Consider the following 12,424-nt stretch of genomic DNA (forward strand, 5'->3'; position numbering starts at 1 on the left):
TTGATTCCCTGTCAGTGTACATACCTAGGTTGCGGACTCGGTCCCCAGTGGGGGGCGAGATGCAGGAGGCAACCAATCAATGTTTCTCTCTCACATCAAATGTCTCTCTTTTTCTCTCCACCTCTCTCTAAAAATCAATGAAAATATATCCTCGGGTGAGGATTAAAAAAAAAAGAAATGAAGTCTGATACACGCTACCGCACAGATTAACCCTGAAAACATGACGCTAAGTGAAGAAAGCCAGTCACAAAATGCCACACTACAGTCCCACTTATATGAAATGTCCAGAACAGACAAACCTACAGACGGCAAGTAGAACTGTGGTTGCCTAGGGCTTGGGGGGCTGGGAGAAAACGAGGAGTGACTGCTAATGGATCTGAGGTTCCCTCGAGGGCTAATGAAAATGTTCTGAAACTGACGGTGGGCGATGGTTGCACAGCTCTGAATATACTGCAAGTTACTGGACTGTACATTTTCACTGGGGGAATTGTACGGCATGTGAATTATATCTCAATAAAGCACTAGTTAAGAGCCACTAGGACTTCTACAGCAAACTGTCAGAGGAATGAATGAGCTCCCACTGCAGGCAGACCTGGAGACCACCGAAGAGCAGAGGACTGGAAACGTGGAGACCAGACTGCGATCCCAACCTCACCTGCAGCCAGAGTGTCCTCAGACAAGCTTCCTCTCTGACATTCAGTGTCTTTCCACTGCATTTAGACCAACTCCCAAACGCCTCACCCTGAAGACTCGGCAGGGTGACCTCCCACCCCCTCCCTTGCCCACCATGCTATGGACACACTGGCTTCCTTTTTGTTCCTCAAACAAACTGAGCTCAGGCCTGAGGCCTTTGCCCTTGCTGTTCCCTGTGTCAGAACACTGTTCCTCACATCTTCTCCTTGCTGGCTCCTTTCCATGACAACGTCACTTCCTCAGACCGCTTCTCAACCACCCTGCCTGAGTTGCCACTGCCACCGTCATGCCCCAGCACAGTATCCTGCATTTTTAAAATTCATAGCACTTACTGCTGTATGAAACCATCTATACTGTTGATTTGTCTATTGCCTTTCTCTCCTACTGGACACTAAACTCAATGAGGGTAGGGATTTGTCTATACATGTTTACTTCTGTCTCTCCAAAACCTAGAACAGTGCTGTTACAGGCTGAATTATAACCCCCACCCAAATCCATAGGCTGAAGTCCTTGCCCCCAGTACCTCAGAACGTGACTGTGGAGAAAAGGTCTTTGCAGATGTCACTAGTTAAGATGAGGTCATCAGGATGGGCCCTGATCCTGTATAACTGGTGTCCTTATAAAAAGTGGTAAATTTAGAGACAGACACACAGGGGAGAAGGCCATGTGAAGATGTGGTGTTTCTACAAGCCAAGAAACGCCAGAGATTTCAAGCAAACCACCAGAAGCTGGAGAGAAGCATGGAACAGACATTCCCTCACACCCTCGGAAGGCACCACCCTGCCGCCAGCTTGACCTCAGACTTCCAGCCTCCAGAGCTGCGAGACAACACATTTCTGTTGTTTAAGCTACTTGGTTTGTGGTACTTTGTTCCAGCAGCCCCAGAAAAATGACAGGATACTTAACACATAGTGCGTGCTCAATTACACCTGGTGCATGACTAAATCGATGACTAGGGAGTAGCTTTCTTAGTGATCAGCCCTCCACATAGCCAGGGACCCACCTGCACCCGGCATAGAAGGGACTAGATTCTCGAAGTCTCAGTGACCTGGGAGTAATGATTCTACCTCCCTCGTGAGCTGCTAGGATTCCGCAAGATGACCTCTGCAGAGAACAGAAGCCCCGGGAAGCAGTCTGTCTATCTGGGACCTGTTTGGGGACTGAGTATATGATAAACACACTACGGAGGCTCAAGAAGTCTGTAATTTGCTCCTGGAAGAGGGAGGCCAGGGTAGGACAGCTGACCTCTGTGTAGGTCCACTCTTTTTAGCAACAGCTGAAACCAAAGCCGAAAGGCGTCAGATGACCTCTCCGTGTTAACATGGGTCGGAGCTCAGAAGAGAGGTGAGCAGAGACCAGCTGAGATGCCAGTCTGACTGATGAAACACAAGGCAACCTGGAAAGGTTGCAAACCAATCCCCTGACTTTTACACCCAATGATAAGAGAGAACAACATTCTTAGAAGTCTTGCCCTGTCTGCTTCAAATAAAGACAGGGTGAGGTCCCAGCTCAGAATTCAAAAGGCGCCTCCAAACTGTCCCTGCTCTCAGCGTCCTGGCCTGGGAGGGAAGACAGGGTGCAGCAGCTGGGAAGTGAGCAGCTCTATCTTGACCTGGCAGGTGCCAGGGGTGGAGGGTAAAAGAGATGCAACTTCCCAGGGGAGTAGGGACAGCAGCTGTCATTGACTGAACACTTTGTGCCAGGTGCCAGCCAGAGGCTGCTCCTAAGGTTGACTCCACGTCCAATGCTAGGAGGTTGGTTCTGTTCATACACTGCTCTATCAGGGAGGAGACCGGGGCTCAGAAGGGGTTTGAGATCACAGAGCTGGTAAGAGCAGCAGCTGGGATTTGAACCCAGGTCCTGCCAACTCCAAGCCTGCACAATCAACCACATTGCCTCATGACCCTCACATCTGGGTTCAGCCACAGGTGACCGGCTTCTCACAGCCTCTTGGGAGCCAAGAGGACTATAATGATCACTGGCCCCATTTTTGTCACAAGGACCCTGAAATTCGGGAGGCCCAAAGCCACATCACAGAGAAGGATCGGGACTTGTTCCCAGGTCTGCCGACCAGGCCACAAAGCAAATGAGACCCCTTCTTAATTGAGTCTGAAAGGGTGAAGGTCCTTCCAGATGGTTCCTGAGGGGCCTGGCCTAGCCCCTGCCTGATGCCCTGATGAGCCACCCAGCGACTGATGGAAACCTCCACGCCACCCTACCGTCGTCTTGCTCCGTCTGCTCCTGTTCGGCGCTGGAGTACGTGCGCAGGAACTCGGCGAAGGCTCCATCCCGGGCCAGCAGCTCCTGGTAGGAGCCCATCTCTGAGATCTTACCACCGCTCATGACGATGATGACATCCACCTGCGGCAGGTAGCTGATGCCATGCGTGACCAGGAGCCGAGTCTGCAGGCAGAGTGGAGACGGGAGAGTCAGCACACGCGCAAGAGGGACTCACCGCACACCTAGGTGGCGGAGCTCCCAGCCGAAGGCGAATGCACGCCTCTGGGTGCTTTCATTCAACACATGTGTCAGGGCCTGGTGGGTGGGGGCTGGGGGGGCAGGGAAGGACTCAAAGACCCCCGTCCCAGATTCCAGGGCCGGGGGAGAAACAAACCACATGCATAAAGCACTACGTACTGGACGGTGCCACACAGCACAGGGGGACGGGGTGCTGACGGTGGGGCGAGTGTTCCAATACTAACCAAGGTTAAAGGATGAAAGGGAGAGAGAGAACCAACTACATGTGGACAAATGAAAAAGGACTCGGATGCAAAATAATCTCCACGAAAAGGCTTCATTTTATAAGTAACCACCCATTCCCACAACCCCCCTCAAAACTATATTTGTAGCTGTGTCTATCTTTTACCTAATGATCTAAATGTTTGGGAAGGCACTCATCAAACTATTTACATGAGTTGACAAACTTTTTCTAAAAGGGCCAGATGGTAACCATTTTCAGCTTTATGGCCCCTCCGGTCACTGTGGCAACGGTCGGCTCTGTGGTTGTTGTGTGACAGCAGCCATACACAAGGCATAAACAGAGGGGCAGACCGTGTTCCCAAACCACTTTATTTATGGACACTGATATTTCCACCCAATGCCATTTTCACATGTCACAAATTTATTATTTTTCTTCAGATGTTTTTCAACCACTTAAAAACGTGAAGACCACTCCCAGCTTGAGGGCTGGACTAAAACAGAGCAGGCCAAGTACTGGCCCCAGCCCTCGAGACAGGAGCTGGGTGCAGGGTAAAGGAAGACCATTTATAAAATTGTGCACATACTCGTTATACTCTTTGACTTTGCTACCAGGGGCGTGTATGACTTCGAAACCATTTTTTTAATGTTTGAAAATCAATAGATGAGTGGATAAAAAAGCTGTGGTACATATACACAATGGAGTACTATGCAGCTGTAAGAAAGATCTCTTATCCTTTGAGTCAACATGGAGAGACCTGGAGAGTATTATTCTAAGCGAAATAAGCCAAACAGAGAAAAACAAATATCATATGATCTCACTTATTTGTGGAATATAATGAACAAAATAAGCTGATGAACAAAACAGATCCAGAGACATGGAAGTAGGGTTCAGACTGACAAACTTCAGAAGAGGGCGTGGGGGAGGATCAACCAAAGAACTTATATGCATATAAGCATAACCAATGGACCTAAACAACAATGCTGGGGGAGGGTGCAGGGGGAGACAGGAGGAGGGTGTCAATGGGGAAACAGGAGAAACATCTGTAACAAAAATAAATTAATTAAATAAAAAAAAACACCACGTCTATAGTGAATTTTTGTGGTGTGTGTGGGAAGGCTCAATACGTTAAGTGTCACAGCACTCGTTGCTTACGTGCGCGGCACGACAACCTTGCCAAACACTGATACACACAGCATAAAGATCTGAAAGAAATGCAAAATCTCCGAGCGGTGAGATGTCGCATGATTGCTTTTGTTTTTCTTTTTCGTGTTTTTCTGAATCTCCTATATTTTTCCCATGGGCATGTGTTCCTTTTTGAATCAGAAAAAAGAAAGAAAAGAAAAAAAACAGTACTCCCACCCTGTAATTACTCTAACAAGTAAAATGCAATAACCGAAGAGGACGGGACCACTTCCCGTCGGGTCAGGGTGCTGTGGCAGTATTCCTGCTCCAAGCCCGTACCCCCGGCCCACGGTCGCTTCGGAAAGGGAGGGGCAGCTGCCTGCTCTGTCACAGGGGATCTTGGGGTGGGATTTCTTTCCACCAGGCCACCCTCATTTTTTTTTTTTTATCCTCACCAAAGGACATTTTTGCATTCATCTTCAGATAGAGCAAGACAGAGAGAGGGAGGAAGAGAGAGAGAGAAACATCGATGTGAGAGAGATACATCAACTGGCTGCCACCCACACAACCCCAACCAGGGCTGGGGACAAACTGCAACTGAGGTACGTGCCCTTAGCAGGAACTAAACCCGGGACTCTCCGGTCCGCAGGCTGACGCTCTAACCGCTGAGCCAAGCTGGCCAGGGTGCCACCCTTATTTTTAAATCAGGGAGAGGGGCCTTTTTTGGCCAAATAAAGGCAAAGACTTCAAGTCAGTGCCAAGGACTTCCCCTCCGTAATGACAAAAGCAAGAAGGCTGTCTGGGAAGGCTTCCAAGGGAAGCATTAGAAAAGTGTTAAGTGCAATAAAATGAAAACAGAACCCCGGGGAAGTGAAGGATTCCCAAGGGGCCACATTCTCATTTAACCAAAGTGCGTAAGAGCCAGACCTCAAGCCCTGCCCCAGTACCTTGTTCTTCAGCATCCCTTTGGGGCCAACCACATTTTCAAATATGTGTTTTCCCACATGGGCATCCACCGCAGACAGGGGGTCGTCGAAGAGGTAGATGTCGGAGTCACAGTACACGGCCCGGGCCAGGCTCACACGCTGCTTCTGGCCCCCAGACAGGTTCACGCCCTGGGGAGACACAGGGCAGAAGGTGGGTTTGCTGGGAAAGCTCGAGACACGTAGACAGGGCAGCACCAGGCCCCAGCTGGAGAACCCGCAGACCGAAGGGAAAACCCGAGCCTCCAGGGAGCTGCTGAACAAAGGCCCAGGACTGAGTGGGCGCTTAGCAAAGGGTGGTCGGTGATGACTAATGTTGGCCATGGGAAAGGCTCCTGATCTCTGAGTCTGATGGAAGGCGCCAGAGGGTGTAGTACTGATATCATTATCTCTGTCACTGTTGTTGTCATCTTCAACAGCTAACCTTTTTGCAAGCTTACTCCGATCTAGCGCTCACTGGTGAAGCCACAGAGAGTCTAGGCAGGCTGCATCCTGGGGGCACTGGAATCCAGCCCCACTCGCTAGCAGGAAGGACACCATTCTCTAATTCACACCAGGGGACCACACGGACCACACCGCAGCAGCCCTGGCCTTCCCGCGACAGATAACCCAGTGTCATGGCCATGCCTGACTGAGGAATCAGAGTGGACACCCACTGGGTTAACTGTGCAGCCTCTCCTGAGATGCCCATCACCCCCATGCCTCAGGGTGTATCCTGGCAGCCAGGTTTTTGTTTGCAGGGTCCCTCTGGCCACAGTTTTTTGGCCCAGGGGCAGAAACCAGACCTGAGCTAAGCCAATCATATTCTCTTCCTCTAGATTTTTGTACTGGGACCCAGACAAGGAGAGTCAGGAGTCACCAAGTGGCAGGAACAGACACTTTTTTAAAAAGTAAAGAAAATGCCTGGCCGGTGTGGCTCAGTGGTTGAGCGTCGACCCATGCACCAAGGGGTCGCCAGTTCCATTCCTGGTCAGGGCACAGGCCCTACTTGTGGGCATGCAGGAGGTAGCCAATCGGTGTTCTCGCTCATCCACGTTTCAATCTCTCTATCCCTCTCCCTTCCTGTCTCTCTAAAATCAATATAGAAAAAAAATTTTTAATAAATAAAGAAAATAATAATAAAAAGAAAAAAGCTGATGTGCAGATTTCCCTTAAATAAAATAAATCATTCATCAACTAAGAAAGCTGGTGCAGCCATTGGCTTGTAACTAAAAACAGACAGGAAAGTTCTTTGGTGTGACTGTGGAATATTTGCATTTGCCAAGTGCACACCACATGACCACCAGGGAGTGCCAAAATAAGCTGGCTGGGCAGAAAAGCATGTGCAAAGGCCCGGAGGTGGGAAGGGGCCCAGACAAGTCACTTAGCCTCTTCCTACCCCCTTTTCTCAACCACTAAATAGGGAAAACAGTAAATCCCCTCTCATAGTCTTGGTGTGAAGACAAAACATGTGTGAAATTTGTGGCACAGTGCCTGGAACATAGCAAATGCTCAGAGTGTTAGCTATTTTATTATTATCACCGTTCTGAAAGAGACTGGACATCTGAATCATTGACACTGCTCCTCCCTGTATAGTACCCTTTGTCATGGGACTTTGTAGTCACATGACTACAAAGACAGAGCTCACCTGCTGGTCCCGTGTCTTTGGGCTCAACCAAGTGACCCATCCACTCTGTGGTGGAAAGAACAGTGTGCTTTAAGGGACATCACATTCCTTTTTGTTCTCTTGGGCTTCTGCTGTCACCATGAGAAGAGTTTGCCCCTCAGCCTAGGCCCCGGCAAGAAGCCATGAGGGGCAGACCTGAGCCAAACCCACCACCTGCAGCCAAGCTCAGCCAGCCTGCGACAGGGAGCAGAGTCACCCAGCTGAGCCCAGCCTGGGCCAGCCAATCACAGGCGACTCACACACCCACAAATACGGGAATAAGTGTTTAACGCCATGAATCCCTGAGCTGGGTTTGCCTGTGTGACTGTCACGCAGCAGTGGCTGACTGTCACAGGCGCCATGCTGAAGAAGCACTGACCTTCTCACCAATCTCTGTGCGGTCTCCGCTGGGCAGGATTTCCAGATCTGGGAGGAGGGCACAGGCTTCTATCACTGTCTTATAATACCGTTCCTGGAGCTGGCGTCCAAACAGGATGTTTTCTCGGAGAGAATCATTCTGAATCCAGGCCTGCTGGGGGACATAGGCCACTGAGCCCTGTGGCAGATGGGAAGAAAGCAAGAGAGAGAGACAGACATGGTTAACAGACCGCAGCCAGCTAGCTCTCCCAGATGCCAGAAAAGCCCTTCTTCACACCCACTGTTTCAATAAGAGGGAAGTTGAGGCACAAAGGACAACAGAAGCCAGAGCCGAGATCAGAACCCACACTGACCAACATCGGGAGTTCAAGAGCTGAAACCCTCACTGGTGAGATTACAGTTTGCAGTTGGTGAATCTTCACTGAATGCCTCCATCAGTGAACTAAGCTCCTGCCTACAAAGAATGGGAAATTCCTGACACGATTAAAAAGTTATTTGACTACAGTTGTGGTAAATCTAAGAGAGAAAAAAACACTTAAACAGTCCTTTAAAAAGCAACACCTCGTTGGGAACATCAGGAAAGCATTTCTTGAGGAAATTTCCTTGATGAAATTTAAGCAGGGACTTCTGTATCAAAATCGTGCATTTCAAAAGCTGTTGTCGTCACTCCCACACAACGTATGGTGTCAAGAAAGCCATGAGAAGTCCAGCTGGTGTGGCTCAGTGGTTGAGCATCGACCCACGCACCAAGAGGTCGCCGGTTTGATTCCCAGTCAGGGCACATGTCCAGGTTGTGGGCCAAATCCCCAGTGGGGAGCATGCAGGAGGCGGCCAATCGATGTTCTCTCTCATCAATGTTTCTATGCCTCTCTCCCTCTCACTTCCTCTCTCTCTAAAATCAATAAAAAAAGAAAGAAAGCTATGAGAAGAGGGCTCAGCATCCCTTTAGTGGGGCAAAAGAATTTGTCACAATAGGCCTGTAACCTCATCAAACCAAATACTCAGCGCACCCTCAAATTCCACATCCATCACTTTTGTACATAAAGGCTTTTTCCTATAAAGCAATGGTTCTCAACTTGGGGTAATTTTGCTCTCCAGGGGACATGCTTCTACTGGCATGTGGTGGGTAGAGGCCAGGGATGCTGCTAACCACCCTATCATGCACAGGACAGCCCATGACAGAGAAGTATCCAGCCCAAAATGTCAATAGTGCTGCAGGTGGGGAAATCCAGGGTTCGTGAAACAGAATGCAGTGCAGGTCCTACCACAATTTGTAATTTTCTTTCATTAACTCACCTCATGTTGATCTTATTTCAAAACATGTACTTAAAAGTAATGACAGAACATTTCCTAAAACGACAGCTAGATGTTATTAGTTTGAATCCAACTACTGTAATGTATACTTTCTACTAATGTGCATTAGGCTAAAGGGCATCATATAGTCAACAAAGACAGGATTCTGCACTGTAATAAAAACAATGGCATAAACCAACATCCCAAGAGCAGATTCTAAGAGACAGTGATTCTGGGGATGTAACTAGTTGCTGCATAGACAATAATACAGAGGTGTGGGCACATATGTCTGGGCTATGTTGGGTTAACCAAAGTTAAATAGGTTATTTTCACCTTGCAGGACTTCTCAGAGCCTGTACTTTATTAATGCTTGTTCTAAGTCTCCAAGAGGGAGGGGAATCAGAGTATGCAGTATTTCCCAAAACATCCCACAGAATGAGTTTGCTGCAGCCACCACTCCAGGTAACGCTGGTGTCAACAAAACTTCGAGGGAGGTATTCCTACATTAGGAAAAGGCCATTATGCGGAGTGAGCTAAATGTAAAACAAGACTCTTGATTTCTTTTTTTTTAAATTCTCACCCAAGGATATTTTCCCATTGATTTTAAATAGAAGTGGGAGGGAAGGAAGGAGAGAGAAACATCAGTGGGAGACAAACACTGATTTGTTGCCTTCCACACGATCCCAATCAGGGCTGGGGACTGAACGGTACGTACACTTGACCAGAACTGAACCTGCAGCTCTGGTCCGTGGCCAATGCTCTAACCGCTGAGCCAAACTGGCCAGGGCGAGACTTGATTTCTAGAGGACTCATTTGCTCACTAAAGCAGCCTCTTAGACACTCTCTTGAGGAACATATCAGCTTAGTTCAAAACACTCTGTGTATTTAAAAGCAGTAAAACCACAGTCTGTTTTAGCCCCATATTAAGAATTCAATGAACACAGAATTTAAACAGTTCCCTTAAAAAGAATTCTCTAAGATCACATTCCAGTGACATAAATCAAAAGTTTTAAGTTTTGTTACTTTTACAAAAAGAGATCCGCAGAGAGAACGAGCCGGAAGACGCAGGGACACAGAGACCAGGCGCACACCGAGGGGCAGAGGTGGGGCGGGAGTGGAGACGGTGCAGACCCGGGACATCTGTGCGTGTACTAAGCACTCACTGAGGGCCCGCTACCTGCTGGACACCGTTCCAGGTGCTGGGATACAGCGGGAAGTAAACGGCACTTCTCGAGGACGGCGCGGAGAAGAGCAGACAGAAGCAGAGAGAGGACGCACAGGGCCCACAGTGAAAGGAAACCTTCCTCTCAGGCCATCTGCCACCCGAGGCCCTCCACCCACGCCTCCTCCTACCTTGATAGCCACGTGCCCCTCCACCTTGTCCATCTCGGCCAAGAGCGCGGAGAGCAGAGACGACTTTCCACAGCCCACCTGGCCCACCACGGCCACCAAGGAACCTTCTGGAATGGAGAAGGTGATGCTGCAAAGACACAACACACAGCGCCTCGGTCATGCTCTCACCTGGATGAGGCCAGCCCCCAGAGCCGGATGTACCCCGAATGGAAGCTGAGGCGGAAGGCAGGGCTGTCACGAGCCTCTGAGATCTGGAACTCCCTCCCGCGTGTCCGCTGCTGAGCTCGGGTCAGTGGACAGGCTCAGGCCTTCCTTGTGGGAGGCCCAGGCCAGGCGCTGAGATGCCAGCGCGGGAGGCCAGAGTGATCAGCCCAATGCCCGGGGCACAACACGGGTGCCCTGGGGGAGAGGACACCTCAGAACGACTGGGAAGGAAGAGCGCGTGCCAGACACAGAAACCGGGAACAGCTTAAGAAAAGGCAGGGGCTGTGAATAATAGTGTGATCAGGGATGGACGTGTCAATGACAGAGGAGGAAGCAGGGAGGACAGGGAAGTCCTACAGGTGGGAGGGTGGTGGCCAGGCCTGAGGGGACCTGAAGGAGCCACTGAGGGTTTGAAAGGGACCTTGACATGGATGAACGTGAGTTTCAGAAACAGGTCTCTACGGAAATTGCCCTTTGACAGATACTGGTAAGCAAAGTACAAGAAAATAAGCTTGACATTCTGTCAGTAAGACTGGCTGTCACGCGACATGTCAGAGCTATGATGCCACCCACCAGGGAAGGGCACACGACCAGGGCATTGCGGGTTTACTCACATGGCCTGTGCTTTTCCACGGCTGCTATTGTGATTTCCAATGTATTAGTGAAAATACTATTAGATTTTGCTGCCACTCACTGTTTAACTCTTGGGGACCTGCTGCATAGTCACACTGATTATTCTTTTGTTCCTGTGCAGTAAGGGGAACGGGTTACAGTGCCCAGGGAAGCAGCTCTTGCAATCATCCAGGTGAGACTGGAATTTTTTTTTTTCATCCTCACCAAGGATATTTTTCCATTTATCTTCAGATAGAGTAGAAGGTAGAGAGAGAGGAAGGTAGAGAGAGAGAGAGAGAAGCATCGATATGAGAGAGAGAGAGAGACATGGATCAGTTGCGTCCCGCACGACCCCGAAAAGGGCTGGGGACCAAACTGCAACCGAGATACATGTCTTTGACTAGAATCAAACCCGTGACTCTTTGGTCCGCGGGCCGACACTCTAAATGCTCAGCCAAACCGACCAGGGCAAGAAACTGGAATATTTTTATAGGCTGAGGAGAGAGAAAGTTTGGATGGAGAAAGATTTGGGAAGTCAAGGTGGGGGAGGGAGACTGGAACAGGAAAGCCTTTGATTCTGGAGAACAGAGGAAAGGAAGAGGGCACAGAGACAGATTGTTTAGTTGTGGAGTAGAACAAGAGAGAAAAGCTAAAACTGAAGCCAGCAGGAGTAGAGTTAGACATAAGGAAGAACTTCCTAAACATGCAATCCCACCGTGAATTTTCAGGGGAGGTATTTTACAGACCCTTTTCTCTGGGAAGCTTGTCCTTTACCCCCAGCACCCTCCCCTCAAATAAATACCAGAGGAACTTGCTACCCAGGAAGACATGGGAGGCAAACTTGGCCTCTACAGAGGCCCCTTCGGGCCCTCTGTTTGGGGCTCCTTAAGGAGGCCTAGAAGCCACTGAGCAAGGCCACCAGTCAGAAGGAAAAAAGCAGCACTTGACAAGTTGCCCGGGAACCAGGTCAATTCCCTGCACATGCTGAGCTTTGTGGGTAAGGTACCAGATGAGGAGTGGGTGAGAAAGGCTGAGCCAGGTCACTGGGGAACCCTGGGAAGGACAGAGAACAATTCCATCCCGATAGCAAATCCCAGTGGACAAAGTTCCTTTCAACAGACCCAAGCCGGCCTGCCACCACCATCAGCATCACAGCATCACAGCCTGGGACCAACTTAGCCAGTGTGCTGGGTCTCTCCTGGCACAGTAATTGGCTCAGGAGGAGGCATGTGACCCAGACTGGGCCACTCAGAGGCAGGCAGGTCTTCTGATGAAGTAGGTGCACCTGGAGTCGATGGGGGCCATTTGCCATCAAGAGGGGAGACGCCTTCTGAGAGGGAAGCAGCATGAGGGAAGCAGAACAAAGACAAGATGGAGAGAATCCTGATGGCACTGAGTCCCTGGATCACACTGTACCTGAAAGTGGCCCTTCTCAGTTAT

At 49.7% G+C, this 12,424-nt stretch overlaps 1 protein-coding gene across 3 annotated transcripts in view; it reads right to left on the reverse strand.

Moving 5' to 3' along the window:
- ABCC1 (ATP binding cassette subfamily C member 1) overlaps positions 1-12,424 on the reverse strand; it is a 142,060-nt gene that overhangs the window by 27,092 nt on the left and 102,544 nt on the right. For all 3 annotated transcript variants that reach the window (XM_036278743.1, XM_036278741.1, XM_036278742.1), the window contains 4 exons: positions 10,169-10,295; positions 7,524-7,700; positions 5,464-5,631; positions 2,913-3,096 (listed from right to left, as the gene is read on the reverse strand). In XM_036278743.1, coding sequence (XP_036134636.1) covers positions 2,913-3,096; positions 5,464-5,631; positions 7,524-7,700; positions 10,169-10,295 — 656 coding nt within the window. The remainder of the gene's footprint in view (positions 1-2,912; positions 3,097-5,463; positions 5,632-7,523; positions 7,701-10,168; positions 10,296-12,424) is intronic.

This window comes from Molossus molossus, unplaced genomic scaffold (assembly GCF_014108415.1).
Source record: "Molossus molossus isolate mMolMol1 unplaced genomic scaffold, mMolMol1.p scaffold_m16_p_3, whole genome shotgun sequence".
NCBI lineage: Eukaryota > Metazoa > Chordata > Mammalia > Chiroptera > Molossidae > Molossus > Molossus molossus.